The following is a 26,585-nucleotide window of genomic DNA, read 5'->3' as shown; positions in this document are numbered from 1 at the left end:
GTACTAGGATTGAATACTAATATGAAACCAAAACCAAACAGTCACATACTGTATCACACACTCACATATCACCTACATGACCCTCTCGTTGTAATATAAATGCCACCAAACAGTACCCCAAACAGTACCCCAAACAGTACCCCAAACAGCACCCCAAACAGCACCCCAAACAGCACCCCAAACAGCACCCCAAACGGCACCCCAAACAGTACCCTAAACAGTACCCCAACAGCACCCCAAACAGTACCCCAAACAGCGAGAAACTGCACAATGGAAAGACCCTAGAACCAAGCAATATCTTTAATTTCATGTGAAATTTTCCTGCCGCTTCTTTCAGTTCAGGTTAGACCTCAAGGGTGATAATTATTCACAACATTAGTTCCCCACTAAAGAGAACACCGTTTCAGATGAGGCCTTGGGTTTAGTTCAATCATTCAAGGTCTAGTAAAACAAAATTAAACAAGTCAAGAGACACTATGATTGACATTGGAGGGCGTACAATACTCAAAAACCTTCAAGAAAACAGTGTAAGCAAAACGCCTCAATTAAGACAGTGGCTAATTGAATTCCACATTCTGCAGTGTGTTGGAAAATGGAAGAATTGTGGCGCTCTGCAGATGTATCAGGACAGGACTGGAGAAAACGAGGGGGAGAGAGCATTTAGACAGGCATCATTTGGAGCACCATATACTATACTTTAAAAGGCCATTGGTCCAGACACAACACAGGCAATAAGCTATCTCAATTGCCTATCCTGATTACCAATCTCAGTCCTGCTACAGTAGCCCCATGCTTCTTGCTATCTCACCCGGTATCTCACCTGGTATCTCACCTGGCATCTCACCTGGTATCTCACCTGGTATCTCACCTGGTATCGCCTCTGTAGTGATATCACTCGTTACATTTTTACTGCTTAGCAGGACAGGAAAATGGTCCAATTCACACACTTATCAAGAGAACATCCCTGGTCATCCTACTGCCTCTGATCTGGCGGACTCAGTAAACACACATGCTTTGTAAATTACGTCTGAATGTTGGAGTGTGCCACTGGCTATCCGTACATTAAAATAACAAGAAAATGGTGCTGTCTGGTTTGCTTAATATAAGGAATTTGAAATAATTTATACTTTTACTTTTGATACTTAAGTATATTTGAGCAAATACTCTTACTTTTGATACTTAAGTATATTTGAGCAAATACTCTTACTTTTGATACTTAAGTATATAAAAAGCAAATACTTTAAGACTTTTACTCAAGTAATATTTTACTGGGTGACTTTCACTTTTACTTGAGTAATTTTCTATTAAGGTATCTTTACTTTTACTTTATGTATGACAATTGGGTACTTTTCCCACCACTGTGTACACAGATTTACAGTACACACAGTAGGGCAGCAGTATCCAAGGTTCCGGGTAAAGTACTGGGTGGTAGCTGGCTAGTGACAATGTCTGAGGTTCAGGGTAGGGTACCGGGCAGAGGCCGGCTAGTGATGACTGTTTAACAGTCTGATGGCCTGGAGATAGAAGCTGCTTTTCCGTCTCTCGGTCCAAGCTTTGATGCACCTTTACTGTCTCCACCTGTTAGCAGTGAGAACAGGCTCGGGTGGCTGAGGTCCTTGATGATCTTCTTGACTTCCTGTGACACTGGGTGCTGTAGATGTCTTGGAGGGCAGGCAGTGTGCCTCCGGGGATGTGTTGGGATGAGTCAACTGACTGCACCACCCTATGGAGAGCCCTGCGGTTGCGGGCAGCGTAGTTGCCGTACCAGGCGGTGATACAACCAGACAGAATGCTCTTGATGGTGCATGATCTTACACCATCCTACAGTGGCTTGTCCGTGTTGGAGGTCAGCCTAACAAAGCATGTTAAATAGCCAGCGACCTTAAATATCAGTGTAACTAATAGAATGGATACAGCGAGGCCACTCTCTTTAACAGACAGGAAATGCAAATAAGGGTTTCTTCTAGCGTTCAATTTTAATCTTGACCTGCATCTTGTTTTTGGACCTCCCCTGCAGAATATTTACGCAAACTAGCTGTGCAGCAACGTGTGTTAAAACTCTCTGATGCTCACTCACTATTAAATCTAGGACATGGGATTGCTCAACACAAAACAGACAGCAGTGGCAGATTTAAAAATAAAAGATTAAATGCTTGTGGGATGAAAAACTAAAAATAACTCCCTATGTCTCAAACATGCTAGCATGGACACACACACACACACTCAAAACCTGTGGCATACATTAACCCCAATGTAAGATGCATTTGTTTGTAAACCCGTCTATCCGATAGATTTTCCATTCAATACACTCAATCAGAGATGCTCTCTTCCCCTCCATGAATTGTGTGCGCCTCTAGTCAATTCATGTCATCCTCTTGTACACCTCTCACAATGGTGCTTAACACACAGTACAGAATGGGAGTGATCTGAGGAGAGACGGAAAATGAAACATGCAGACATATACACAACCCCTCTCTTTAGATGGCAGTCTAAGTAAAGGTGACTCCCTAAGGAGTGAAGTACAGAAGCATTCAGTTGAACCTGAAACGAACACAGTAATGCATGGGGCAAGTAAGCAATGTTATTTAGCCGTCCAGTAGTACTCCACTCCTGTGAAGAAAAATACAACAACAGGTTCCTTATAAGTCTGCCAGGAAGCATATCACTCCTCAGTGAGGTCAGCGATGAGCTCTCATCGTCAGGCAGAGAGCTCACTTTAATTAAAAGGGTCAGTGAGGCATCGTAGCTCCTTTGACTCAGATTAGGGATAAGTACTCTCTCTGAAACACGAGACAGAGCGGAGAATGAAAAGCAGAAAGGAACGAAGGGGGAAAGAATGAAAGAGAATGGGATAAAAAAAAAGAGAAAGAAAATAGAGAGAAAGTAAGAAATGAAAAAAATAAAGGAAAGCACAAGAAAGAGAGAGGACCAGGAAATAAAGGAAAAATTAAACCATTATGACTGGCTGTCTTTCTGGAGAAGCAATGAACTGATAAAAGGGAGGAGGAGAGGTGTGGTTTTGTGTTTTGCGAGGCCACAGTACAGTAACCTGAGGCAGAACTGAGCGGGAGTTGGAGAGCGTGTGTGCGTGTGCATGTGTGTTAAGAGTGTGTGGGGGAGATTGTGCTGATTCAGTATGGATGGGTGAAGGTGACCCTCCCTCCACACTGCTCCGACAGTTCCCTGCCACCTGACATTGATCCTAGTTTTCACACTGACTCAAGCATACCACCGCCAGGCTTTTCAAATTACTGCAGTGCAATTGTTATTTCACACGCTGCTACTGATTTGTCATTAAATTGATTTGCATGCCCGATTGGAGGGTTATTTACGTCTGCACACTTAGCAAACATGTATCTAGTCAAAGTGTTGCTGTATGTCTGTGTGCCTATCAAATTATATGGATAGATGAGCAACACACATTAAATAGGGAAGAAACAATCTTGGAAATGGGTGCCAGTTCTGTTCAGTACTAATAATAGAATGGCCAAGCCAAACATTAACTGCTACACTTGAGACAAGGTCTTAGAATAGACAGTGAACGCTACAACTACAGAATTCCAATGCAGTAACAGAGAGCAAAGATTCGGTCCACAGATGGGGGAGTGTCTGTGTAGCCCTGCCCTGTCAAGGGTAAACTACCGCACATCCTCTGTCCGCCACCTCCTCCTCCCCTAACCACACCTTAAAACCATGAATATGCATGAGTGTGAAGGGAAGAACAAGCACATCATTAGAGAATCAACAACTCCCTGGTGACATAAAGTAATACTACAAAAGAGAATGTCACTTCCCACTTAATCTGCTACTCTCTCATTAGCTGGTTAGTGGGGAAAATGTTGAAGACTGCTGGCAAACGGCCAAATATATTTCAGGTTAATTACAGATGGTTAAGACTATGTGAAAGAATGGATAGAAAAAAAGGGGGAGGGAGAGAAGGAGATAGAAGAGATAATGCACATGCCAAAAACAAGACCTTGAAAAGTCAAGGATATGCCATCAGCAACTGAGTCCTAAAATTGGTAAACCTGTGGGTGTCAATAGGTGAGGAGATGAGAGAGAGTAGGTCTCTCGGGGATACCGTGTGTGCAGAGCTGTGGAGAGACAGTAGTCTCCGAGTACAAGTGGCTGGGATAGCGCCACACGTTTCTGGTTCGCCTGGACTTAATTCATGATTCATAATACCACTATAACCTTGACTGCTCCCAGAGCCCAGAGCAACGCTCCGTGTGAAGTCAGGGTCACACGTCCATCACTTCAAAACAAGCAGGGACACACCCTGCACACCAACTGACAGCCAAACACACACAGACACACACAAACAAACATGCACAAGCACACACACACACACACACAATCCTACACATGTTTACTTACACAGATATTCAAGAACATGTGTGCATTTAATTTGATTAACAACATACGGCTTGTATGTTGTTAATCAAATGTGTGACAAACGGCTTGTTTGTCACACAAACACACACTGCACAGTCGATTTTGCAGGCATGAAACATGTCAAATCTGTGTCCATGACAACACTAATTGCAAAACTGGCACAAGTCCATTGAACATGTGCAATACTACTATTACAGTAGGACAACTACTTATATTACTTCTGTCATTATTTACTGTTCTACATTTTTGTTTGGGTATCACACGGAAATCAAGGCATGAAACGAAATTATATTTCTTACAATGTTGAGACTGTCTTGATTATCTTGTCTACTTCTTAGACAATAATAAAAATATATTAAAAAATGGTGAACAATCACATTCTGACAATACTGTACAAAGAAAACATTCAAGAAGCTAAAACTGAAAGCTAACCTACAGGTAAACTGTTGACCAGTCAACTGTCCCCTTAATCAGGTAGATATCCCTCCCTCATCCTCTGTATAAGGAGCCCACACTCTCACAACACATGGTCACATTGGTATCCTAATATTTAGGGAAAAATACTGACCTGCCTTGGCGCTGACATACACACATTCTTTTCAAGCAATTTAGCCGTTCAACGAGGAGACGTTTAAACGCGTCTATATACATTGACCCGACCGAAACTACACTTGACCCCAACGGTCACAATTGAATATGAAAAAATAAAAGGCAAATACTTTTCTATTCTAAATGTATTCAATTCCAGCTATTTGAAATCGGACTAAGCGAGTTTATTGACAGCTGTTATCGATCGTTTCGGTAGAGACACTCTGACGCGATGTGCACGCCAGACGGAGTATTTGGACACTGTTGTACAGGATGCTCTACAGCTGAGCACGAGACCCGTGATCTGACAGAGGAAAAAAACAGTCGGGCAAAAAAAACTGCAAATCTGACAGGTTTACTCTATAAATCAAGAGCCTGGTAGGCTATTCCATGGACAGCCTGGGGTTAGTTGTGATAATGGCTGCATGGCATGGGTGTTTAACTTAACATGGGCTATGTCTATGTTTAACTCTTCACTTATTGGTTGGTAGCAGAAATGATAGGCTAACACACGAACCTCGTCCAGACACGTATGCTCACCTTCATAATTCCTGCTTTCTTCTCGGCATATCCCTTTGCTTTTTATCTTCTTTTGATAAATCAGTTTGGTTGTAGACGTTAAACCGAATTTTGACACGGTAGTTGAGGCCAATGATGTAAAGAAAAGACACGCGGCGATATTGATTTTAACTGGACAGAGGTGTTACGGAACTGGAGATGCGATGCTGTCAGAGCGCGATTGCGATGCCTTGCGGCAGTTGAACAGGTCACAATTGCGTGGGACTTGAGCATAATGTTCTCGGTCACAAAAAGCAAAGAGAAACAATGATAACGCAAATGAGCACCAAGGGAAGTGGGGGCATGGGGGGGGGGGGATTGGGGAAAAGAACCGCCCCTACAGTGCAGGCCTCCTGTATTATCCTTCACTTTATTTAGTTTGTCCGATCCGCTCATCTTTTAGCATTAGGCTAGTCTGATGAGAGGTTGACATAATAAAACACAGTATGCTGAAGTTGAAGTAATGGACTAAACTTAAATAACACATTGGACTAACTCAGGTTGGGCATCGAATCTGCAACGCCTATTCTAATATAAAATAAAACATATATTAAAAATACAATCGACTACTTTTCAGCCTAAAAAAATACAAGTGGTTGGCTGTACAAGACTCTTTACATGTGGCGGCAGGAAGCCTAGTAGTTAAGAGCGTTGGGCCAGTAAGCTAAAGGTCGCTGATTCGAATTCCTGAGCCAACATTGTGCTGAACCCTGCTATTTTGCCCTTGAGCAAGGCAGTTAACCCCAAATAACAACGGTTCCCTGGGCGCTGATGATGTCAATTAAGGCAGCCACGCACCTTTCTGATTCAGGGGGGTTAGGTTAAAAGGGGAAGACACATTTCGGTAGAATGCATTCAGTTGTGCAACAGAAAATTCCCTATAATAAAGACATTTTGTGAAATGTAGTGTCTAACAGTGGCATGTATTCATGGATTCCAAGGGAAGCCAGGCTCCCCCAGTAATGTACCAATATAAAAAAAAGAATAGATACAATCATGTATCTTTTGTCTATGTTTCATACTTTCGTTCAATTCGCAAGAGGCTGAATGTATCTCACAGGAGAAAGCATCTGAGTGAGCGAAACAGCGCCCCTCTGTCTCTCTACGTGTAGGCCATCTACGTGTAGGCCATCTATCTGATGTGACATCTATGACATTGTTGCCGGCATTAGCGTTGAGGCAAGGGAAGCCAGCAAGCATCTGGCCTCTCTTGACAAAAAAAAAGTATAACAAATTTTCCAATCAGCGTTGAGTAAACTGAGCAAAATCAACTGTAAATGGTCCTGGCGCACCCAAAAAAAAGTGTTAGGGGAAGCCAGCTTGGATTTTGGCGTTACTCCTATCAAATCCCATTTTAGAGCATACATAATGGACAGAAAAATGTTGCATCTCGTTGTGTTGTCCTCAGGTGGCTAGCTAGCCTGCTAGCTAAAATTGTCCCGTTCCTAAATTAGCCATGGATGGAGATAGGGATTTGGACTTGTGGTTTTACTTAATTCTCAGTACTGGCAAATGATTAGAATGACGATTCTGATCCAACCATTAATTCATACATGGTGCCCCTGGCCTGAGAGGATGGAAGTTCAATATGTAGCTAGATGTAGAAGGTTAATGTTAACTAGCTAAGGATGGTCATGAAAGGAAGTTACACTAGCGAGCAAGCATTTTAGCCAGGTAGCCTAGGACAACAAAAAATAAAAGTGTCTACTGTATGACAGAGTGATAGACCGTTTTGTCAACATGAAAGAGAGGAGGATGGCGTTTCTCTACCAGTAAGGTGAGTCAACATGTTTTCTATTTGCACGAATGCGCACTTATACACACATACAGAAATCAGAACCATTGATAGCCACATATTTAGCTTACGTTGATTGGACTAAATTGTTTTTGGTATCTTTTAGTTGTCACTGTATTAGACTAAGCGGTCAGAAGTGATTTGTTGATGTTGAAGTTGAAATGGTGCTGGAATAGTGGAGGCAGCTCCTGTTTTCTTTGCAACTTGCGGTAACTCTTTGTGGTTCTAAATCAATAGTTGTTTAGTGGTCCAAAAATGTCCAAAACATTAACTTGCTAGACCATGCTGTAGGTCATGTATAATATGCTTTGTGGACTTCACTAGACAGAGGTTGCTACCCGGTTTTGTGAGAAAACAAAGGTGTGGTTGAATTTATTATTATTATTGTCTCGGCCTTTAGGCCTATATATCACGGTTGCAAGACATGTTAATTAACAGACTATTGAGCAAACAACGCAATTACCCCAGTGATTTTACCCACGCACCGCTACTTGGTATCTAAACTGATCCATCAAATCGCGCTGTCGGTCCACATAAAACTGCATTACCCAAAACTATTTTCTCTCCTCATACATCGCAAAAAACATGGTCCGTGCATATCACAATATATATCCCATATCTCAAGATTAAATGTAAAATGGTTATGCATGGGTTATGTTTAGGGTCGGGACGTCCCAAGCATCCCATATAGCATTTGCCTTGCAAACATGGCGGCCTCTCAACAGGAGCAAAACAGCAGGAACGTTCCTGTTGATGCATCCACATCTAATGCACATCAACAACAAGGAGAGAGGAAATCAGGGGCTATATCTTTTGGTTTTAGCAAAACTGTAAGTAAATTAAAATCTAGTCGGGATGAAGCTATCAACGCAGATGAGCGAGATTATTTAACCGGAGTCGATGGGAAAGAATTGCTAAGGTAAGCTAACGTTAGCTAGCTTCTAATGTTGGTGTCTAAATACAGTTGCATTAATACATATTGTTGCCTAGTAGTCAGCTAATAACGTTACTAGCCTGTATGTTGAATAAACATGTTGCTGTCCCTTTATGTATTCGCTAGTTAGCTATGTATTTAGCCACCGGTAGGAAAGACTACGGTTTAGAAACTCTTTGCGGGTAGAGTTGTAGCTACATGCCGGTAGCTACATTTCTTCTTTGGTATTATGGCGGCCCGCAAACAAATAATATGTTACTATTCTGTAGTAGCATTGGCTACTATTCCTTTGTATGAATTCATGACACTTTGTGAAAAATTGCCATACCAACTAACCCTGGCTGCACCCATTAAAAAATCTACACAATTCCACTAATTTGGACCTATCAGATCCTACTCAAGGCCAGCAGCCTGGGAGGATGGGACACTATTGGTCAAAACATGTAACTTTTCTGCAGTAAAATGTTGTACCTATTCTCTGTGATTTTTACACTCCAATTCTGCGGTACAATTGACATCCATGGCCATAAACGCCAAAAAAACAACCTTACGGAAGCACATGCTATTCCTATCACTCTCTACTGGCCTCTGCCTACTCACAGGAATCCTCTTAGGATCCCTCACCCTGGACCAGTCTTCTTCTATACTACTCTCTTCACTGCCTCAGCATACAACACCTCCTGCACTACTCTTATCCTGGCAACCTGAACCTGCCTTTCTCTCTCTGGGCAGCTGTGATATCCAGCACCATGGGTACCCGTACAGTTTACACACACAATTTTTTTCCACCAATACACATTCATTTGTCTCATGTTCTCCTGCACACCTCTCACATTTAGGGGTTTCCCTCCATGCTTCCACATGACCATAAGCTTGACACCTAAAATGCCGTAATGGATTTGGGACAAAAACTCTCATGGGATAACTGACACGTCCTAACTTGACTTTATCTGGTAAAGCCTGCATCAAAACTCAAGAGTACAGACCGTGTCTTGTGTGTTTCACACCGCTCTCCAACGGGTTTGCATCGCACCAAATGGCAGGTGTCGCAGACACCGGGAAGCTTCAACATCAGTTGATCCTCATCAACACTTAACGCCACTCCAGTTATCACTCCTTTCAATGGCGCCCTGCTCCAGAGGAAAGCAAGTCACAGTTCTTGTCCCCAGTTACGTGGTGCAGAGCGCACGCTCCTAGTGGACAGCATAAATGCATAAAATTCCACTTCGAGTCACTTTCACCCACCCAACATTCCCCAACCTAACACCACATATGGATCTGCCAGAAGGAAATGATCCATTCTCTCCATAAATCTCACTCACACTGGGCCAGAATCAACTCGGGACAAGGCTCAAACTCGGTGGTCTTCACCGCACCTGCCCCCGCAGTTAATTAATCTTCTCTCGTCATGTTCAATTTCCTTCTGTAGCTCTTCCAAAAGGTATGTGTGATCCACCACTCCATATTCACTCAAGATATGTTCCACCTTTTTGTTTCTGTCCACCGTCTTCACCTTCATCAGATCTTCCAGAAGGCATGTGCATTCCCCCATTCCATATTTACTTACAATGTGTTCCACTTTTCTCCTTTTTTTCCCTGTCCATTACCCCCACCTCATAGCCACAATGTCCATCCATAGCTACATTTCTTCTTCTTTGGGTTATACAGTGAACTACACGCAAAAAGGTGTGTTGTCACCACCAACTGTGTGGGATGAAAATAAAATATCCTAAAAGACAAATGTGGATTAAAAAAACTCATACTGTCTACCTGAAAATCACTCATCGACATGCTCCATGCCTCATCTGTTAAAACGAATTATCCATGTCAAATCCCTACACAGTAGGAGCCTAGGAGGACAGCACATCTTCCATCGCCAATAACCTTTGTAAATCTTCCGCTGTGAATTCCTGAAGCTCCAGATATTTTCCTGCTGCCCCAGATACCTTCCTGCCGCAGCCACAATGATGTCCTATTTCTTTGAGTTCCTTTATACTTGAGCTGTGCAACTTCACAGTTGCATTGAACGCCACAACATCCACTTTCTTTACGTACATCATGCCCAGTTCTCTTGGTTGACAAATAGCCCTATTCACTATGGGCATTGCTGCATCTACTACCATTTCTTCAACTTCACTTGCTCTTTGGAGATCCGATGGACCGCCCTAACTTTTGCCTCATCAACCTCCTTCACCCTTACAGGGCACTCCATGAACTCTATTGCAAAATGGATGTTCTTCACTCCAATCTTCTGTATAGTCCACCAGTCTGCACACACTTAAAACATGGTCAAATTCTTTACAATTCCTGCACTGTAATGGTTTGGGGACAAAAGCTTTTAATGCATACCTCAGCTTTACATGAGTAGGGAGGTGCTCATCATCAAAAAAAACGATAGAACCGACAAATTCTAGAACCAAAATAATTTATTTGAGTGTGAACTGTATTAATGTACTGTATTAAATGGACTGGAATTACACGCATCATTCAAACGCACTTCGTTCAAAAGCAGAAGAGAACATGCAATTCTGGTACAGCACGTGTAACCTATAGAGGTACAAGTATTTGCGAATTTGATTTTAATTTTGAAATATAATAGGGCCTATTTGTACAGTGCGTTCGGAAAGTATTCAGACCCCTTCCCCTTTTCCACATTTTGTTACATTACAGCCTTATTCTAAAAATGATTTAATAAATAAATCCTCATCAATATCTCATTATAAAGCAAAAACAGTTTTTAATATAAAAGTTTTTCAAATGTATTAAAAAATAAAAACGGATAACTTATTTACAGACGTATTCAGACCCTTTGCTGTGAGACTCGAAATTGAGCTCAGGTGCATCCTGTTTCCATTGATCATCCTTGATGTTTCTACAACTTGATTGGAGTCCACCTGTGGTAAATTCAATTCATTGGACATGATTTGGAATTCTATTTTTATTTTTTTTTAATTTTATTTTACTAGGCAAGTCAGTTAAGAACAAATTCTTATTTTCAATGACGGCCTAGTGGGTTAACTGCCTGTTCAGGGGCAGAACGTCAGCTCGGGGGTTTGAACTTGCAAACTTTCGGTTATGAGTCCAACGCTCTAACCACTAGGCTACCCTGCCGCCCCAAAAACCTGTCTATATAAAGGTCCCACAGTTGACAGTTGTCAGTGCATGTTAGAGCAAAAACCAAGCCATGAGGTCAAAGGAATTGTCCATAGAGCTTCGAGACAGGATTGTGTTGAGGCGCAGATCTGGGGAAGGGTACCACAACATTTCTGCAGCATTGAAGGTCACCAAGAACACAGTGACCTCCATCATTCTTAAATGGAAGAAGTTTGGAACCACCAAGACTCTTCCTAGAGCTGGCCGCCTGGCCAAACTGAGCAATCCGTGGAGAAGGGCCTTGGTCAGAGAGGTGACCAAGAAACCGATGGTCACTCTGACAGAGCTCCGGAGTTCCTCTGAACTTTCCAGAAGGACAACCATCTCTGCAGCACTCCACCAGGCCTTTATGGTAGAATGGCCAGACGGAAGCCACTCCTCAGTGCCAAAAAGGCACCTAAAGGACTCTGACCATGAGAAACAAGATTATCTGGTCTGATGAAACCCAGATTGAACACTTTGGCCTCAATGCCAAGTGTCACGTCTGGAGGAAACCAGGCACCGCTTATCGTCTGGCCAAAACCATTCCTACGGTGAAGCATGGTGGTGGCAGCATCATGCTGTGGGGATGCTTTTTCAGCGGCAGGGACTGGGAGACTAGTTGGAATCGAGGGAAAGATGAAAGGAGCAGAGAGATCCTTGAATGAAAACCTGCTCCAGAGCGCTCAGGACCTCAGACTGGGGTGAAGGTTCACTTTCCAACAGGACAACAACGCTAAGCACACGGCCAAGACAATGCAGGAGTGGCTTCGGGACAAGTGTCTGAATGTCCTTGAGTGGCCTAGCCAGAGCCCGGACTTGAACGCGATCGAACATCTCTGGAGAGGCCTGAAAATAGCTGTGCAGCGACGCTCCCCATCCAACCTGACAGAGCTTGGGAGGATCTGCAGAGAAGAATGGGAGAACCTCCCAAATACAGGTGTGCCAAGCTTGTAGCGTCGTACCCCAAAAGACTCAAGGCTGTAATTGCTGCCAAAGGTGCTTCAATAAAGTACTGAGTAAAGGGTCTGAATACTTATGTAAATGTGATATTTAAGTTAATTTGCAAAAATGTATGAAACCAGTTTTTGCTTTGTCATTATGGGGTGTTGTGTGTAGATTTGATGAGGGGGGGAAAAACACGAATCCATTTTAGAATAGAGCTGTAATGTAACAAAATGTGGAAAAAGCCAAGGGGTCTGAATGCACTGTATAATTAGTAGGCTGACTTGTGTATATACCTTTTCATTATATTTCCCCTAAAGTTATTAGCCTACCTTTCTCTATTGCTGCTTCTTTCCTTCCTCGCTTTCAACAGTTAAATGAAACAAGTTTTGTTGTCCTTTATCTTCATTCTAATGACATCCTTGAATAGTATAGGGCTAGAATTAGATGCAGAAGCCTTTCACTTCTCTTCACAGATTGAATGGTTATAGGTCTGAATAAATAACTGCTAAAGCCTACCGCCATCGAGCGTCTCTTGGCTGCTGTATTTAACATTCAGCAAAAAAAAGAGCTTGCTTCCCTCTTCGAATAGTCTATTGGTATAAGTAATGGTGAAAAAACAATGTCCAGTAACTATTCAAGTCTAGCTTTTCCTGTATGAGACTCCAAGAGTTAAGGAGTGTTCTTTAAGGAGAGGCCAGCAGAGTACAGGTGCTTGCGTATTGCGCATGAGACAAAGGTTAGAAGCTTATTATGTTTAACCCAGCACAAATCAGTTAAATATAAGGCTAATACTGCATTGAATGTATTGCCTGAAAGAGGTAGGCTAGGACACCTACAGTTGAAGTCAGAAGTTTACATACACTTTAGCCAAATACATTTAAACTCAGTTTTTCACAATTCCTGACATTTTAATCCCAGTAAAAATTCCCTGTTTTTTAGTTCAGTTAGGATCACCACTTTATTTTAAGAATGTGAAATGTCAGAATAATAGTAGAGAATTATTTATTTCAGCTTTTATTTCTTTCATCACATTCCCAGTGGGTCAGACGTTTACATACACTCAATTAGTATTTGGTAGCGTTGCCTTTAAATTGTTTAACTTGGGTCAAAAGTTTCAGGTAGCCTTCCACAAGCTTCCCACAAAGTGTTAGGTGAATTTTGGCCCATTCCTCCTGACAGAGCTGGTGTAACTGAGTCAGGTTTGCAGGCCTCCTTGCTCGCACACACCTTTTCAGTTCTGCTCACAAATTTTCTATAGGATTGAAGTCAGGGCTTTGTGATGGCCACTCCAATACCTTGACTTTGTTGTCCTTAAGCCATTTTGCCACAACTTTGGAAGTAAGCATGGGGTCATTGTCCAGTTGGAAGACCCATTTGCGACCAAGCTTTAACTTCCTGACTGATGTCTTGAGATGTTGCTTCAATATATCCAAATAATTTTCCTACCTCATGATGCCATATATTTTGTGAAGTGTTCCAGTCCCTCCTGTAGCAAAGCACCCCTACAACATGATGCTGCCACCCCCGTGCTTCACGGTTGGGATGGTGTTCTTGTGCTTGCAAGCCTCCCCCTTTTCCCTCCAAACATGACAATGGTTATTATGGCCTAACAGTTCTATTTTTGTTTCATCAGACCAGAGGACATTTCTCCAAAAAGAATGATCTTTGTCCCCATGTGCGGTTCCAACCGTAGTCTGGCTTTTTTATGGCGGTTTTGGAGCAGTGGCTTCTTCCTTGCTGAGCGGCCTTTCAGGTTATGTCGATATAGGACTCGTTTTACTGTGGATATAGATACTTTTGTACCCATTTCCTCCAGCATCTTCACAAGGTCCTTTGCTGTTGTTCTGGGATTAATTTGCACTTTTCGCACCAAAGTACGTTCATCTCTAGGAGACAGAACGCGTCTCCTTCCTGAGTGGTATGACGGCTGCGTGGTCCCATGGTGTTTATACTTGTGTACTATTGTTTGTACAGATGAATGTGGTACCTTCAGGCGTTTGGAAATTGCTCCCAAGGATGAACCAGACTTGTGGAGGTCTAACATTTTTTTCTGAGGTCTTGGCTGATTTCTTTTGATTTTCCAATGATGTCAAGCAAAGATTCACTGAGTTTGAAGGTAGGCATTGAAATACATTCACAGGTACACCTCCAATTGACTCAAATTATGTCAATTAGCCTATCAGAAGCTTCTAAAGCCATGACATAATTTTCTGGAATTTTCGAAGCTGTTTAAAGGCACAGTCAACTTAGTGAATGTAAACGTCTGACCCACTGAAATTATGATACAGTGAATTATAAGTTAAATAATCTGTCTGTTAACAATTGTTAGAAAAATTACTTGTCATGCACAAAGTAGATGTCCTAACCGACTTGCCAAAACTATAGTTTGTTAACAAGAAATGTGTGGAGTGGTTGAAAAACGAGTTTTAATGACTCCTAAGTGTATGTAAACTTCACACTTGCTGTGCCTTTCCCTTTTCCTCCACCCTCTCTCCTCCGTGACATGGAAACCGGTAAGTGTTCGAGGAGATGTCAATTCGTTAGTAGGCTAACTGAAGAGTGTCCTCCCCTCCTCGACGGAACCTCTGAGAAGCAAGCAAGAATAAGCAAGACATAGAATAAGGCTGTGACCTTGTGATTTCTCTTCAAAATAGAAGTCCCGCAATGAAGATGGTAAAAAATAATAATGGTCGAAATTTGTCAAATGTTATTAGGAAATGTTAGCAGACTTAGAATTTTATTTAACAATATCAAAAAAGGAAAATAGTCAATAGCCTAAATATTATTATTATTATTATCAACTTTAGGAAACACATTTAAATAACATTGTTATTTAGCCCATTCACAATGCACAATGTTCAGTATGTTTTACACAAGCCATTTTTGTCCACATTCACCAGAACGACTGCCCCCTCTCATTGAACCCACAAAGTTCAAGGCCGTACTGCAGGCATTGTTTGCAGAGAACAGAATTCCCCATTATAGTGAAGGGGAAAATGGCAACCTTCGTGGTCCATCTTCATGTAAATAAGTACATTTCTTGAAGACCATCACAGTACCAATAATTGCTTCTATTACACATCAGATGTATGTCCTTGAACCAATTATTTTAAAGAAGTTATAAGGAAAAGTAATAAGGATCATTGACTTTGTAGCTAATGGCAGCCTGCAGTATCTTGAGATACTCAATGTGAGGGGGCAGCACTGAGCTAGCTTGCAACGTTACTTTCTGGAGTAGGTCAAACTCAAATGTATGTCTCCATAAATTTACCACATTAGACACCATCTTAACCGACTCCCTTGGCTTCAAATGCACTATTGAGTCTACACATAGGAATGAATGGTGTCACGTGATCGATGGCTTTGTCCATTCATATAAACAGTCATTGACGTTCCCCTCGCGGCCTCTCCTCGGTTTACCTTTACGTCCTCCTTTTGAAATGGGTCAATCTAATTGAGAAAAGGCCTGGGGGTGCGTCCCAATATCTACTTTCTCCTGAAATGTGTACAATCCCTCACTACTTCCCAAAAATCTGGATTGGTGGAGCCATGGGTTCGTGGGAATTTTCACTATCTTATATCAGTCATTTCCTTTCAAGTCAGTGAAGGAAAGCACACCAGTGCACCCTTTGGGAGGAAGCTTTGCAAAGGCTAATTGTTGTCTAGTTAGTAAATTCCTTCTACCTCCTTTGTCTGTCTTAGTATCAAGCCTGTGGAGAAGCCGAAGGAGCTGATCATTCCACTCATCCAAAGGAATCGCTGGTGCAGCAGGCAGGAAAACAGAGCTGGCCAGGTCCAGGGGCACGGTGATGGAGGGGGGGATAAGGCCAAAACACAACCCCCCTCTCAGGAGCAGGACTCTGTGGAATCACAGGCTGTCAAAGAAATTATTGAAGGTGCATGTCTGTGTGTCAGCTTCAGTTACTACTTCAGTGAAGATAGCCAATCAGAAATTAGCACCTTATCCTAATGTTGTGAATCCACTGTTAATACTTGAATCACTCTTTCAATATCACATCTCTCTTTCAGAATCTCAGAGGCAGCTTGACCAGTGGAAAAATGGGGACCAAGCAGACCCCAACCTCACCATCCCCCTGCTGATGCAGAACCAGGCTCCACAGGGGTTTGAGGATGGAGACCACATCAAGGTGGACCTGCGACCAGAGTCTGTAAGTATGGGGCGAGGGTCAGAGGAACCTTATCCGTTACCGTCTGGTTCTTGGGTCTTGTTGTGTCAATAGACTGTGAAGTAAATTCAATGCATTTTCACAGCAAATGTTATGTGTGAAGTCAAATTAGGACGGGCAACTTTAACAGAGGGCGACTGAAAGTTGTGTCAGGTTACAAGAGAGAAGTTGATTCCTAAACAGAGATGGAAAGTTATAATAAGCATGAGTGAATGAGAGCACGCAATGGATTAACAAGTGTGTGAAAGTCAGATCAACAGAATGTCTACGATGACAGATGGAGGTGGACTGACCAGTTTAACTGGGACTGAAACCAGAGACTGTGTGAAAGTGCTGACCGCAGGATATTTCCACCAAACCGAACCGTGCCAACAGAGAAGTGTGTGTGCATGACACGTACTCACTTCAAATCTGACAGCATCTTACGAACGAGATGACACTGGCTTGCCCTCCCTCTCCCTAGAGACCAACAGTCATCTTCCTTTGTGCATCTCTTTCTCATCACCCATCCGCCACCCTCTCATCACTGTCATCTCACATCTGTCTTGACTCTAGATACAGTGCCTTCAGAAAGTATTCATACCCCTTGACATTTTTCCACATTTTGATGTTACAGCCTGAATTTAAAATTGATTAAATTTTTTTAATTATTTTTTTGTCACTGACCTACAGACAATGCCTTATAATGTCATTTCAATTATGTTTTTCGAAAAAAAAAAGGTAAAGTAATGAAAAGCTGAAATGTCTTGAGTCAATAACTATTCAACCCCCTTTGTTATGGAAAGCCTAAATAACTTCAGGAGTAAACATGTGCTTAACAAGTCACATAATGAGTTGCATGGACTCTCTGTGTGTGTGTGCAAAAATATTGTTTAACATTGTTTTTTTAATGACTACCTCATCTCTGTACCCCACACATACAATTATCTGTAAGGTCCCTCAGTCAAGCAAGTGAATTTCAAACACAGATTCGACCAGGAAGGTTTTCCAATGCCTCGCAAAGGGCACCTTTTGGTAGATGGGGAATATATATACATACAGTGGGGCAAAAAAGTATTTGGTCAGCCACCAAAAGTTCTCCCACTTAAAAAGATGAGGCCTGTAATTTTCATCATTGGTACACTTCAACTATGACAGACAAAATGAGGGGGAAAAATCCAGAAAATCACATTTTTAATGAATTTATTTGCAAATTATGGTGGAAAATAAGTATTTGGTTAATAACAAAAGTTTATCTCAAATCTTTGTTATATACCCTTTGTTGGCAATGACAGAGGTCAAATGTTTTCTGTAAGTCTTCATAAGGTTTTCACACACTGATGCTGGTATTTTGGCCCATTCCTCCATGCAGATCTCCTCTAGAGCAGTGATGTTTTGGGGCTGTTGCTGGGCAACATGGACTTTCAACTCCCTCCAAAGATTTTCTATGGGGTTGAGATCTGGAGACTGGCTAGGCCACTCCAGGACCTTGAAATGCTTTTTACGAAGCCATTCCTTCGTTGCCCGGGCGGTGTGTTTTGGATCATTGTCATGCTGAAAGACCCAGCCACGTTTCTTCTTCAATGCCCTTGCTGATGGAAGGAGGTTTTCACTCAAAATCTCACGATACATGGCCCCATTCATTCTTTCCTTTACACGGATCAGTCGTCCTGGTCCCTTTGCAGAAAAACAGCCCCAAAGCATGATGTTTCCACCCCCAATCTTCACAGTAGGTATGGTGTTCTTTGGATGCAACTCAACATTCTTTGTCACCCAAACACGATGAGTTTTTACCAAAAAGTTATATTTTGGTTTCATCTGACCATATGACATTCTCCCAATCTTCTCCTGGATCATCCAAATGCTTTCTAGCAAACTTCAGACGGGCCTGGACATGTACTGGCTTAAGCAGGGGGACACGTCTGGCACTGCAGGATTTGAGTCCCTGGCGGCGTAGTGTGTTACTGATGGTAGGCTTTGTTACTTTGGTCCCAGCTCTCTGCAGGTCATTCACTAGGTCCCCCCGTGTGGTTCTGGTATTTTTGCTCACTGTTCTTGTGATCATTTTGACCCCACGGGGTGAGATCTTGCGTGGAGCCCCAGATCGAGGGAGATTATCAGTCGTCTTGTATGTCTTCCATTTCCTAATAATTGCTCCCACAGTTGATTTCTTCAAACCAAGCTGCTTACCTATTGCAGATTCAGTCTTCCCAGCCTGGTGCAGGTCTACAATTTTGTTTCTGGTGTCCTTTGACAGCTCTTTGGTCTTGGCCATAGTGGAGTTTGGAGTGTGACTGTTTGAGATTGTGGACAGGTGTCTTTTATACTGATAACAAGTTCAAACAGGTGCCATTAATACAGGTAACGAGTGGAGGACAGAGGAGCCTCTTAAAGAAGAAGTTACAGGTCTGTGAGAGCCAGAAATCTTGCTTGTTTGTAGGTGACCAAATACTTATTTTCCACCATAATTTGCAAATAAATTCATAAAAAATCCTACAATGTGATTTTCTGGATTTTTTTTCTTCTAATTTTGTCTGTCATAGTTGAAGTGTACCTACGATGAAAATTACAGGCCTCATCTTTTTAAATGGGAGAACTTGCACAATTGGTGGCTGACTAAATACTTTTTTGCCCCACTGTATATATATTTTTTAAAGCAGACATTGAACATCCCTTTGAGCATGGTGAAGTTATTAATTTAACTTTGGATGGTGCATCACTACACCCAGTCACTACAAAGATACAGGCATATTTCCTAACTATGTTTACCAGAGAGGAAGGAAACCGCTCGGGGATTTCACTATGAGGCCAATGGTGACTTTAAAACAGTTATACAGTTTTAATGATTTGATAGAAAACTGAGGATGGATCAACAACATTGAAGTTACTCCACAATACTAACCTAATTGACTGTGAAAAGAAGGAAGCCTGTAGCGTATTAAACTATTCCAAAACATGCATCCTGTTTGCAAAAAGGTACTAAATTAATACTGCCAAAAATGTGGCAAAGCAATTCACTTTTTGTTCTGAATACAAAGTGTTGTGTTTGGGGCAAATACAACACATTCTTGCTCACACTCTTGCTGCTGGTGAGTCTGATCCACCTCTATGCAGACAACACCATTCTGTATACTTCTGGCCCTTCTTTGGACACTGTGTTAACAACCCTCCAGATGAGCTTCAATGCCATACAACTCTCCTTCCGTGGCCTCCAATTGCTCTTAAATACAAGTAAAACTAAATGCATGCTCTTCAAACGATCGCTACCTGCCCGCCTGTCCAACATCACTACTCTGGACGGCTCTGACTTAGAATATGTGGACAACTACAAATGCCTAGGTGTCTGGTTAGACTGTAAACTCTCCTTCCAGACCCACATCAAACATCTCCAATCCAAAGTTAAATCTAGAATTGGCTTTCTATTCCACAACAAAGCATCCTTCACTCATGCTGCCAAACATACCCTTGTAAAACTGACCATCCTACCAATCCTCGACTTCGGCGATGTCATTTACAAAATAGCCTCCTATACCCTACTCAATAAATTGGATGCAGTCTATCACAGTGCCATCCATTTTGTCACCAAAGCCCCATATACTTCCCACTACTGCGACCTGTACGCTCTCGTTGGCTGGCCCTCGCTTAATACTCGTCTCCAAACCCACTTGCTCCAGGTCATCTATAAGACCCCTTTAGGTAAAGAACCCCCTTATCTCAGCTTGCTGGTCACTATAGCAGCACCCACCTGTAGCATGCGCTCCAGCAGGTATATCTCTCTGGTCACCCCCAAAACCAATTCTTCCTTTGGCCTCTCATTCCATTTATCGTCTGCCAATGAATGGAACAAACTACAAAAATCTCAAACTCAGAGCAGCTCACAGATTACTGCACCTATACATAGCCCATCTATAATTTAGCCCAAAACAACTACCTCTTTCCCTACAGTATTTATTTTTATTTTGCTCCTTTGCACCCCATTATTTCTCTCTACTTTGCAAATTCTTCCATTGCAAATCTACCATTCCAGTGTTTTACTTGCTATATTGTATTTACTTTGACACCATGGCCTTTTTTTGCCTTCACCTCCCTTATCTCTCCTCACTTGCTCACATTGTATATAGACTTATTTTTCTACTGTATTATTGACTGTATGTTTGTTTTACTCCATGTGTAACTCTGTTGTTGTATGTGTCGAACTGCTTTGCTTTATCTTGGCCAGGTCGCAATTGTAAATGAGAACTTGTTCTCAACTTGCCTACCTGGTTAAATAAAGGTGAAATAATAAAAAATAAAAAAAACATTACCGAGTACCACTCTACATATGCTTGAAAATAAGTGGTGGCTGCATCATGTTATGGGTATGCTTGTAATCACTAAGGACTGGGGAGTTTTTAAATACAAAAAATAAACTAAGGGAGCTAAGCACAGAAAAAATCCTAGAGGAAAACCTGGTTCAGTCTGCTTTCCACCAGACTGTGGGAAATGAATTCTACAAAGTATTGACTGGGGGTGTGAATACTTATGTAAATGAGATTGCATTTTCTAAAAGTCACTTTGTCATTATGGGTTATGTGTGTAGATGGGTGAGAATTATTCTTTATTTATTTTGAATGCAGGCTGTAACACAACAATGTGGAATAAGTCAAGGGGTATGAATACTTTCTGAATGCACCGTATTAGGGAGGGGCTGAGGAGCTGGCTCATTCCACCTCTATGCTTCTCCCGCTATTGTGTGATCCCAGCTTCCCCTAGAGCAGACAGAGCCCATAAGGGAGCTAGTGAGGAGCATGGCACTGGGACAGACAGCACCCACAATAATGACAGCAACATGTCTCTACAGTGCTGTGATGTGGTTGGTGACCTCAGTCAACTTGGTCTGACTGAGTCTGTCAGCCTAGAGCCAAAGGATTGTATAACAACAACATTGGAATCAGCTATTTCTGTCTGTGTATGGAGTCCGGACATACACAAGCATCTGTCAGTCTATAGAAACACTATCTGGCAGGCTGACACAAATGACAATCAGATGTACAGAGCATTAGACTGTACCAGTAGGTGTGTAAATAGTGATGTCAGTGAGAAAAACAGTCTGAGACTGCATATAGAATGTGACGTGTGTCTTCAGTCCACAGAGGCAGACTATGACAGTGTTCCTGTGGAGGTGTACGGGTTAGCCATGCTGAAGGGGATGGGCTGGAAGGCCGGAGAGGGCATCGGGCGGACCTTCAAACAGTACGTATTCTCTCTCATAGTCAGTCTTCATCCCCAATCTCCGTGTTATTTTTAGTGCCTTTAAAATATCTGGTTTGCTTGTCTGCTTTATTTATAATGCCAATATTATCCACTCTTGTTGCATCAGGTTTTTGGCATTGGACTTATATTACAGAAAATAAGTAATGACATAGGATGATTATGCTGTTTTCCCCAGAGTACAGTAAATAATGTAGTTTTAGTAATGCAATCTTACTGTGGTTGGCCACTGTTGTTTTTAATCTTCAAGCCCATCTGTTTTGCTAGTCTGCAAATATAAACCCATTGACTCATAGACATAGGGGTCGACCTCATCCCATTATACTTCCTAGTTCACTCCCACCCAGGGTTGACAGTAAGCCGGAACGGTCCGGTACGAAGTCCCAGCAAAGCAAATAGTGTGGGTTACGCAATACCGGTAAAACATGAGCCTATCACTATCATTAATACACAGATTCCATGAAAACTGTAGGCTATTACACTTTATCAGGACCGCATGGGAAATTATCTAATTGACTTGTGTAGACCTAATGAATGGGCAATTGTCAATGTCATTCATAACACTTTTTGGTGTTTTGTAAGTGATGTCTCTCTACTTTTAGGCCTATCAAATGGCACTGTATGGACGCGGGAATTATTTTAGAGGGGAGTAGCCTAATAGTTGGAATAGGAACTGAAGTCTGGACACTGACTGTAGGCCTCACGTAGCCTATTATAATGTTAACTTCTGCTGAATGAAGTGTTCCTCGCAGTAAAATTACAGAGCAAATCTACATTTTGTCTCGGGAATAGGAGTAGAGAAATAGGATTCCTTTCAGCATCTTGAAAGAATGAAAATATGCGCTTAGGGACCTGTTGTGTAGCCTAAACGAGCAATTTCTTTCAGCAACTTTAAAGCTGACAGTTTCATTTTCAACCACATAAAATATGCATCCAAGATTAACTGAAATACTATCAGAAACATGTTGGATCGTTTTCAAAGCTTTTGATTTCCTTGAAACCAGCAAACTGGCATCATTTGGAAATATCCATTGTCCCTAAATCCTCGCTTCGTGAGAGAAGCAGGAATGAAAGAACTTTACCGATGTCAACTAGATTGTTGATGATGCATTGATCATTCTTTCGATTCATGACATTGTTCTGGGGAGCAAGGCTTTATTTAGAATTCTAGACAAGCATCAAGTAATGACAGAAGAGAAACTGCATGTAGGCTATCTAATTATAGACAAGTTGACTAACAAAATGTTGGAAATTATAATCAGATAAATATCTGAATGAGGCTGAAAAACCACCGTCCTTGAGTAACATGCACATGTAGACTACATGAGCCTTTCGAAGTAATTGTTTGACAATAAGATTAATGCATGACCGGTTGTGTTTATGCCACATGAAAAGGTAGGCTAATACATTTTAAAAGTTAAATGACAAATCTTGACTATTAGGCCCATAGAGATGCTATGAAATGAATACAGATTCCATATGTCATTCAATGATTAAGCCCATAAAAATACAAATAAAGTAGATTTTAAAAAGCTCCTTCACACACAGGAGTACCAGGAAGAATCTACTTTCACCCTGCTCCCACCTAATCTCTCTCTCTCTCTCCCCTCTCGCTCTAGGGATGTGAAGCCTATAGAGCATCAGCTGAGGCCGAAGGGTCTGGGTCTGGGAGCTGACCGCTCTGCTATACGGGACCTGGAGCCCAGTGGGCCCCGGAGGCCTCCCAAGCCAGGTGATGAGCGGAAGGATGAGACCCTGGTCCTGGGGCCTGGAGGCCATGTGCTGGTGGAGTCTGGAGCACACAAGGACCTGTACGGGAAGGTGAGATATCTGGCTTTGTTTGTCTGGACTCTCTGGAACTACAGAAAGCAACAGCAATCTCCTGAGAACATGACACTGTGGCATATCACTATCTCGTAGGCCATCTTAGGCGTCATAGTTGTTGTTTCAGAGCAAGACAATTAGCTTTACTTTGCTCACATGTAACTGTCTCTCTACTTGTGCCTTTGCACACTGATGGACTGTTTTGTCTCCCCCTCCTTGCAACACCCCTCCTATTGCCCCAACATTCCTATGTTACAGATTGAAGGAGTTGATCCGGACAATGCACGAGTAGTGGTCAAGCTTGCGATTGGTAGCAAGACTGTGACAATCAGTCAATATGCACTGAAACTGGTTGACCGCACAGAATATGACAAAAACGGCAAAGACCTCAGTAAGTTTCTCCTACCACCATGTTAGTTTTGTGATTGCTCTCTGAAATGACATTGAACCTGTTTACCGTAAAATATTGGAATAATTTAGTTGAGCAAACAGATGTCATACAGGGTCATGGAAATGTTCTTTCCATGACTATTTCCAATATTGTTGTCTTGGCAATACTGAGACACCCACTCACTACATGGATGGAAGGTTCTAGACCAGAACAAGGGGGAAAAAACAGCCGAAGGGCAGACTGGTCTGTTGTTGAGTGATGAGCTGGGCTGATTCCACAGGCTCTCTCTCTCTCTCTCTCCTTTAGCTAAGTGACATTTGAGCCTCTGTGTGAAAAGGAGCCATATGGCCTTTTACCATTCCAACCCAAAACAGCCATGCTGTCACTGCTCTTATTGTCAGTAATCAGAAGGACCCGTTTCTGGAGTGGAGGGAGGTTCACACACAAGCAATGGCCTTCAAATATACACTGGTACTGTTGTTTGTGAACAGGCAAATTGTACTGCTCTCATGTGGCTTATTTGTTATTGCTGAATAGGTCTATGTATCGGCACTACCATAGCAATAATGCAGATGAGACTGCTTGATCATTGTGATGAAACTGTTTAATGGAGCCCCCTTGGACTGTTCGTGACGTTGCAATTGTAACACTATCTTTCTACCAATCAGGTCGCCTCAGCAGGGCCCACAAAGACAAGGAGAAAGAGAAGGAGCGGCAGAGACGGGAGGAGAAAGAGAGGAGGAGTAATAAGGAAGAGGAGAGGAAGAAAAGTAGATCTTCTGAGAGGGACAGGGATGGAGGGAAGGACCAGAGGAAAAGGAAACACCGGGATTCTAGTCAGGACAGGTAGAGGATCCTGAAAATATGGGATGAGGTTGGAAGTGTAGGATTCATAAAATAAAAAAGTAAATAAAATAAATACAAGAGGTTAACTAATGACTTAGTTTATGTTGGATTACCGTACTCCTTCATAAATTCTCAATCTAAAGCAATTATTTACTCACACCATTTCATTTGATAACATATAATGAAATGATTTGAGAGTAAATGATTGCTTCAAATGTAATTTTTTTATTTATCACCTTTTCCCTTCTCTCCTTAGAGAGAAGCCCCAGGCAAAGCTACCTCCTGCTGCCCCCTCCTGGCTCCAGAGGGACCTGAAAGTTCGCTTTGTAGATAAAGCCTTCAAAGGGGGAAAATACTACAATTCAAAGGTATTAACACTAGGGGCACTGGTACACAATTCATTGCCTGTTGACACTTTACAGCCCACTACAGTTCTGTGTTGTTGATCTTCAGAATCAGTTTAATGAATGTCCTATGCTGTTTTTTGAAGATGCGAATAGAGGATGTCTTGTCGCCAAACATCTGTGTGTGTCGTACTGAGGAGGGCAGATTCTTAGATGGTGAGTTCAAGGTTTACTGCTGAATTACATTCTACCTACTCCAACCCATATTCTTTTAACTGGTGTTCCCTCTACTCATCTAATTGTTCCTTCAATGATGCCCTTATGTCTTCATGATAACATAGATGTGAAACAGACGATGCTGGAGACCATTGTGCCAAAGACCGACTCTGAGGACATCATGGTTGTACTTGGCGAACACAGGGGGCAGGTGAGTGAGTGGATGGGTTCATCGTTATCACTTTGCCTGTAAAATATCCATGCGGATTTGTTTCATTACTGATTGGATTGAAGCAGTACAACATGTTAAATATTGAAGTGTCTGTAGTTAATGACATGGTGTTGTTCCAGATAGGTCGTATTCTCCAGAGGGACCGAGACAGGAGCAGAGCCATGGTGCAGCTGGACAGATATGAGGAGAAAGTCTTCACCCTGGACTATGACTCCATCTGCCATTACGTAGGAGGGGGAGATCACTGACACCCTCTGCTTTTACCATATAACTAGTGATGTACTGTTAAAATATTGGTGGGGGAATAAAGTAACTCTCCCTATACGTTCAATGCATTTTTCCCCACATTAGGTGGGTAAACGCTTGCGCAAAATTAAGAAGTTGCGTAAACCGCAAGAGCGTTTATCCTCCACTTCAACACTGATCTCAACCTGCCCCAAACATGTCGTTTTCATTTTACAAAGTTTGGTCATAAAATGCAAGAGTGTGTATGTACAGTGAGTAACTTTTGTCAGTGTATCTTTGTAATAAAATCATGTCAACAGCAAAGCCATTTTGTCCTGACAAGTGGCAATATTACAACAGTAATGGCATAATCATGCTGTTGGCAATACACACACAGTTGAAGTTTACATAGGTTGGAGTCATTAACTAATTTTTCAACCACTCCACAAATTTCTTGTTAACAAACTATAGTTTTGCCAAGTCAGTTAGGACATCTACTTTGTGCATGACACAAGTCATTTTTCCAACAATTGTTGAAACAGATTTTCACTACATCAATTCCAGTGGGTCAGAAGTTTACATACACTAAGTTGACTGAAGACCTCAAAGTCTGGATCAGATGGTGCCAAGCGTGTGTGGTAGCAACCAGGTGAGCAGTACAAAGACAACTGTGTCTTGTCTACAGTCAAGCATGGTGGTGGGAGTGTCATGGTCAGGGGCTGCAAGAGTGCTGCCGGCACT

At 42.1% G+C, this 26,585-nt stretch overlaps 2 protein-coding genes across 6 annotated transcripts in view; one reads left to right on the top strand and one right to left on the bottom strand.

The window, feature by feature from the left end:
- The window catches only part of LOC110491078 (membrane-associated guanylate kinase, WW and PDZ domain-containing protein 2), a 58,141-nt gene extending 52,365 nt beyond the window's left edge, over nucleotides 1-5,776 (bottom strand). For 4 of the 5 annotated variants that reach the window (XM_036945827.1, XM_036945831.1, XM_036945830.1 and 1 more), the window contains exon 1: nucleotides 4,964-5,231. In XM_036945827.1, coding sequence (XP_036801722.1) covers nucleotides 4,964-5,046 — 83 coding nt within the window. In that variant the 5' untranslated portion in view covers nucleotides 5,047-5,231. Of the gene's footprint in view, nucleotides 1-4,963; nucleotides 5,232-5,523 lie in introns of those variants that run through there. The other variant, XM_036945828.1, reaches the window with a different exon arrangement.
- A 2,226-nt stretch (nucleotides 5,777-8,002) lies between these two features.
- Nucleotides 8,003-26,168, top strand: LOC110492774 (G-patch domain and KOW motifs-containing protein). The gene is made up of 11 exons (XM_021567254.2): nucleotides 8,003-8,255; nucleotides 16,053-16,246; nucleotides 16,380-16,519; nucleotides 21,642-21,748; nucleotides 23,386-23,587; nucleotides 23,849-23,981; nucleotides 24,650-24,827; nucleotides 25,084-25,195; nucleotides 25,318-25,387; nucleotides 25,513-25,598; nucleotides 25,739-26,168. Exons 1-11 carry the CDS (start codon nucleotides 8,044-8,046, stop codon nucleotides 25,865-25,867), a joined length of 1,563 nt encoding a protein of 520 aa, XP_021422929.2. The 5' UTR covers nucleotides 8,003-8,043; the 3' UTR covers nucleotides 25,868-26,168.
- The last annotated feature ends 417 nt before the right edge of the window (nucleotides 26,169-26,585 follow it).

The sequence above is a fragment of the Oncorhynchus mykiss genome, chromosome 16, assembly GCF_013265735.2.
Source record: "Oncorhynchus mykiss isolate Arlee chromosome 16, USDA_OmykA_1.1, whole genome shotgun sequence".
NCBI lineage: Eukaryota > Metazoa > Chordata > Actinopteri > Salmoniformes > Salmonidae > Oncorhynchus > Oncorhynchus mykiss.
Note: the sequence above shows the minus strand (reverse complement) of the source record. Positions and strands in the feature narration are given on the sequence as shown.

Excerpts from the sequence above, each read along its gene's own strand:
- LOC110492774 (XM_021567254.2), top strand. The coding sequence starts at position 8,044 with ATGGCGGCCTCTCAACAGGAGCAAAACAGCAGGAACGTTCCTGTTGAT. Across the intron at positions 16,247-16,379 it reads TGTCAAAGAAATTATTGAAG|AATCTCAGAGGCAGCTTGAC; the intron begins GTGCATGTCTGT and ends TCTCTCTTTCAG. Across the intron at positions 23,982-24,649 it reads CAAAAACGGCAAAGACCTCA|GTCGCCTCAGCAGGGCCCAC; the intron begins GTAAGTTTCTCC and ends TCTACCAATCAG.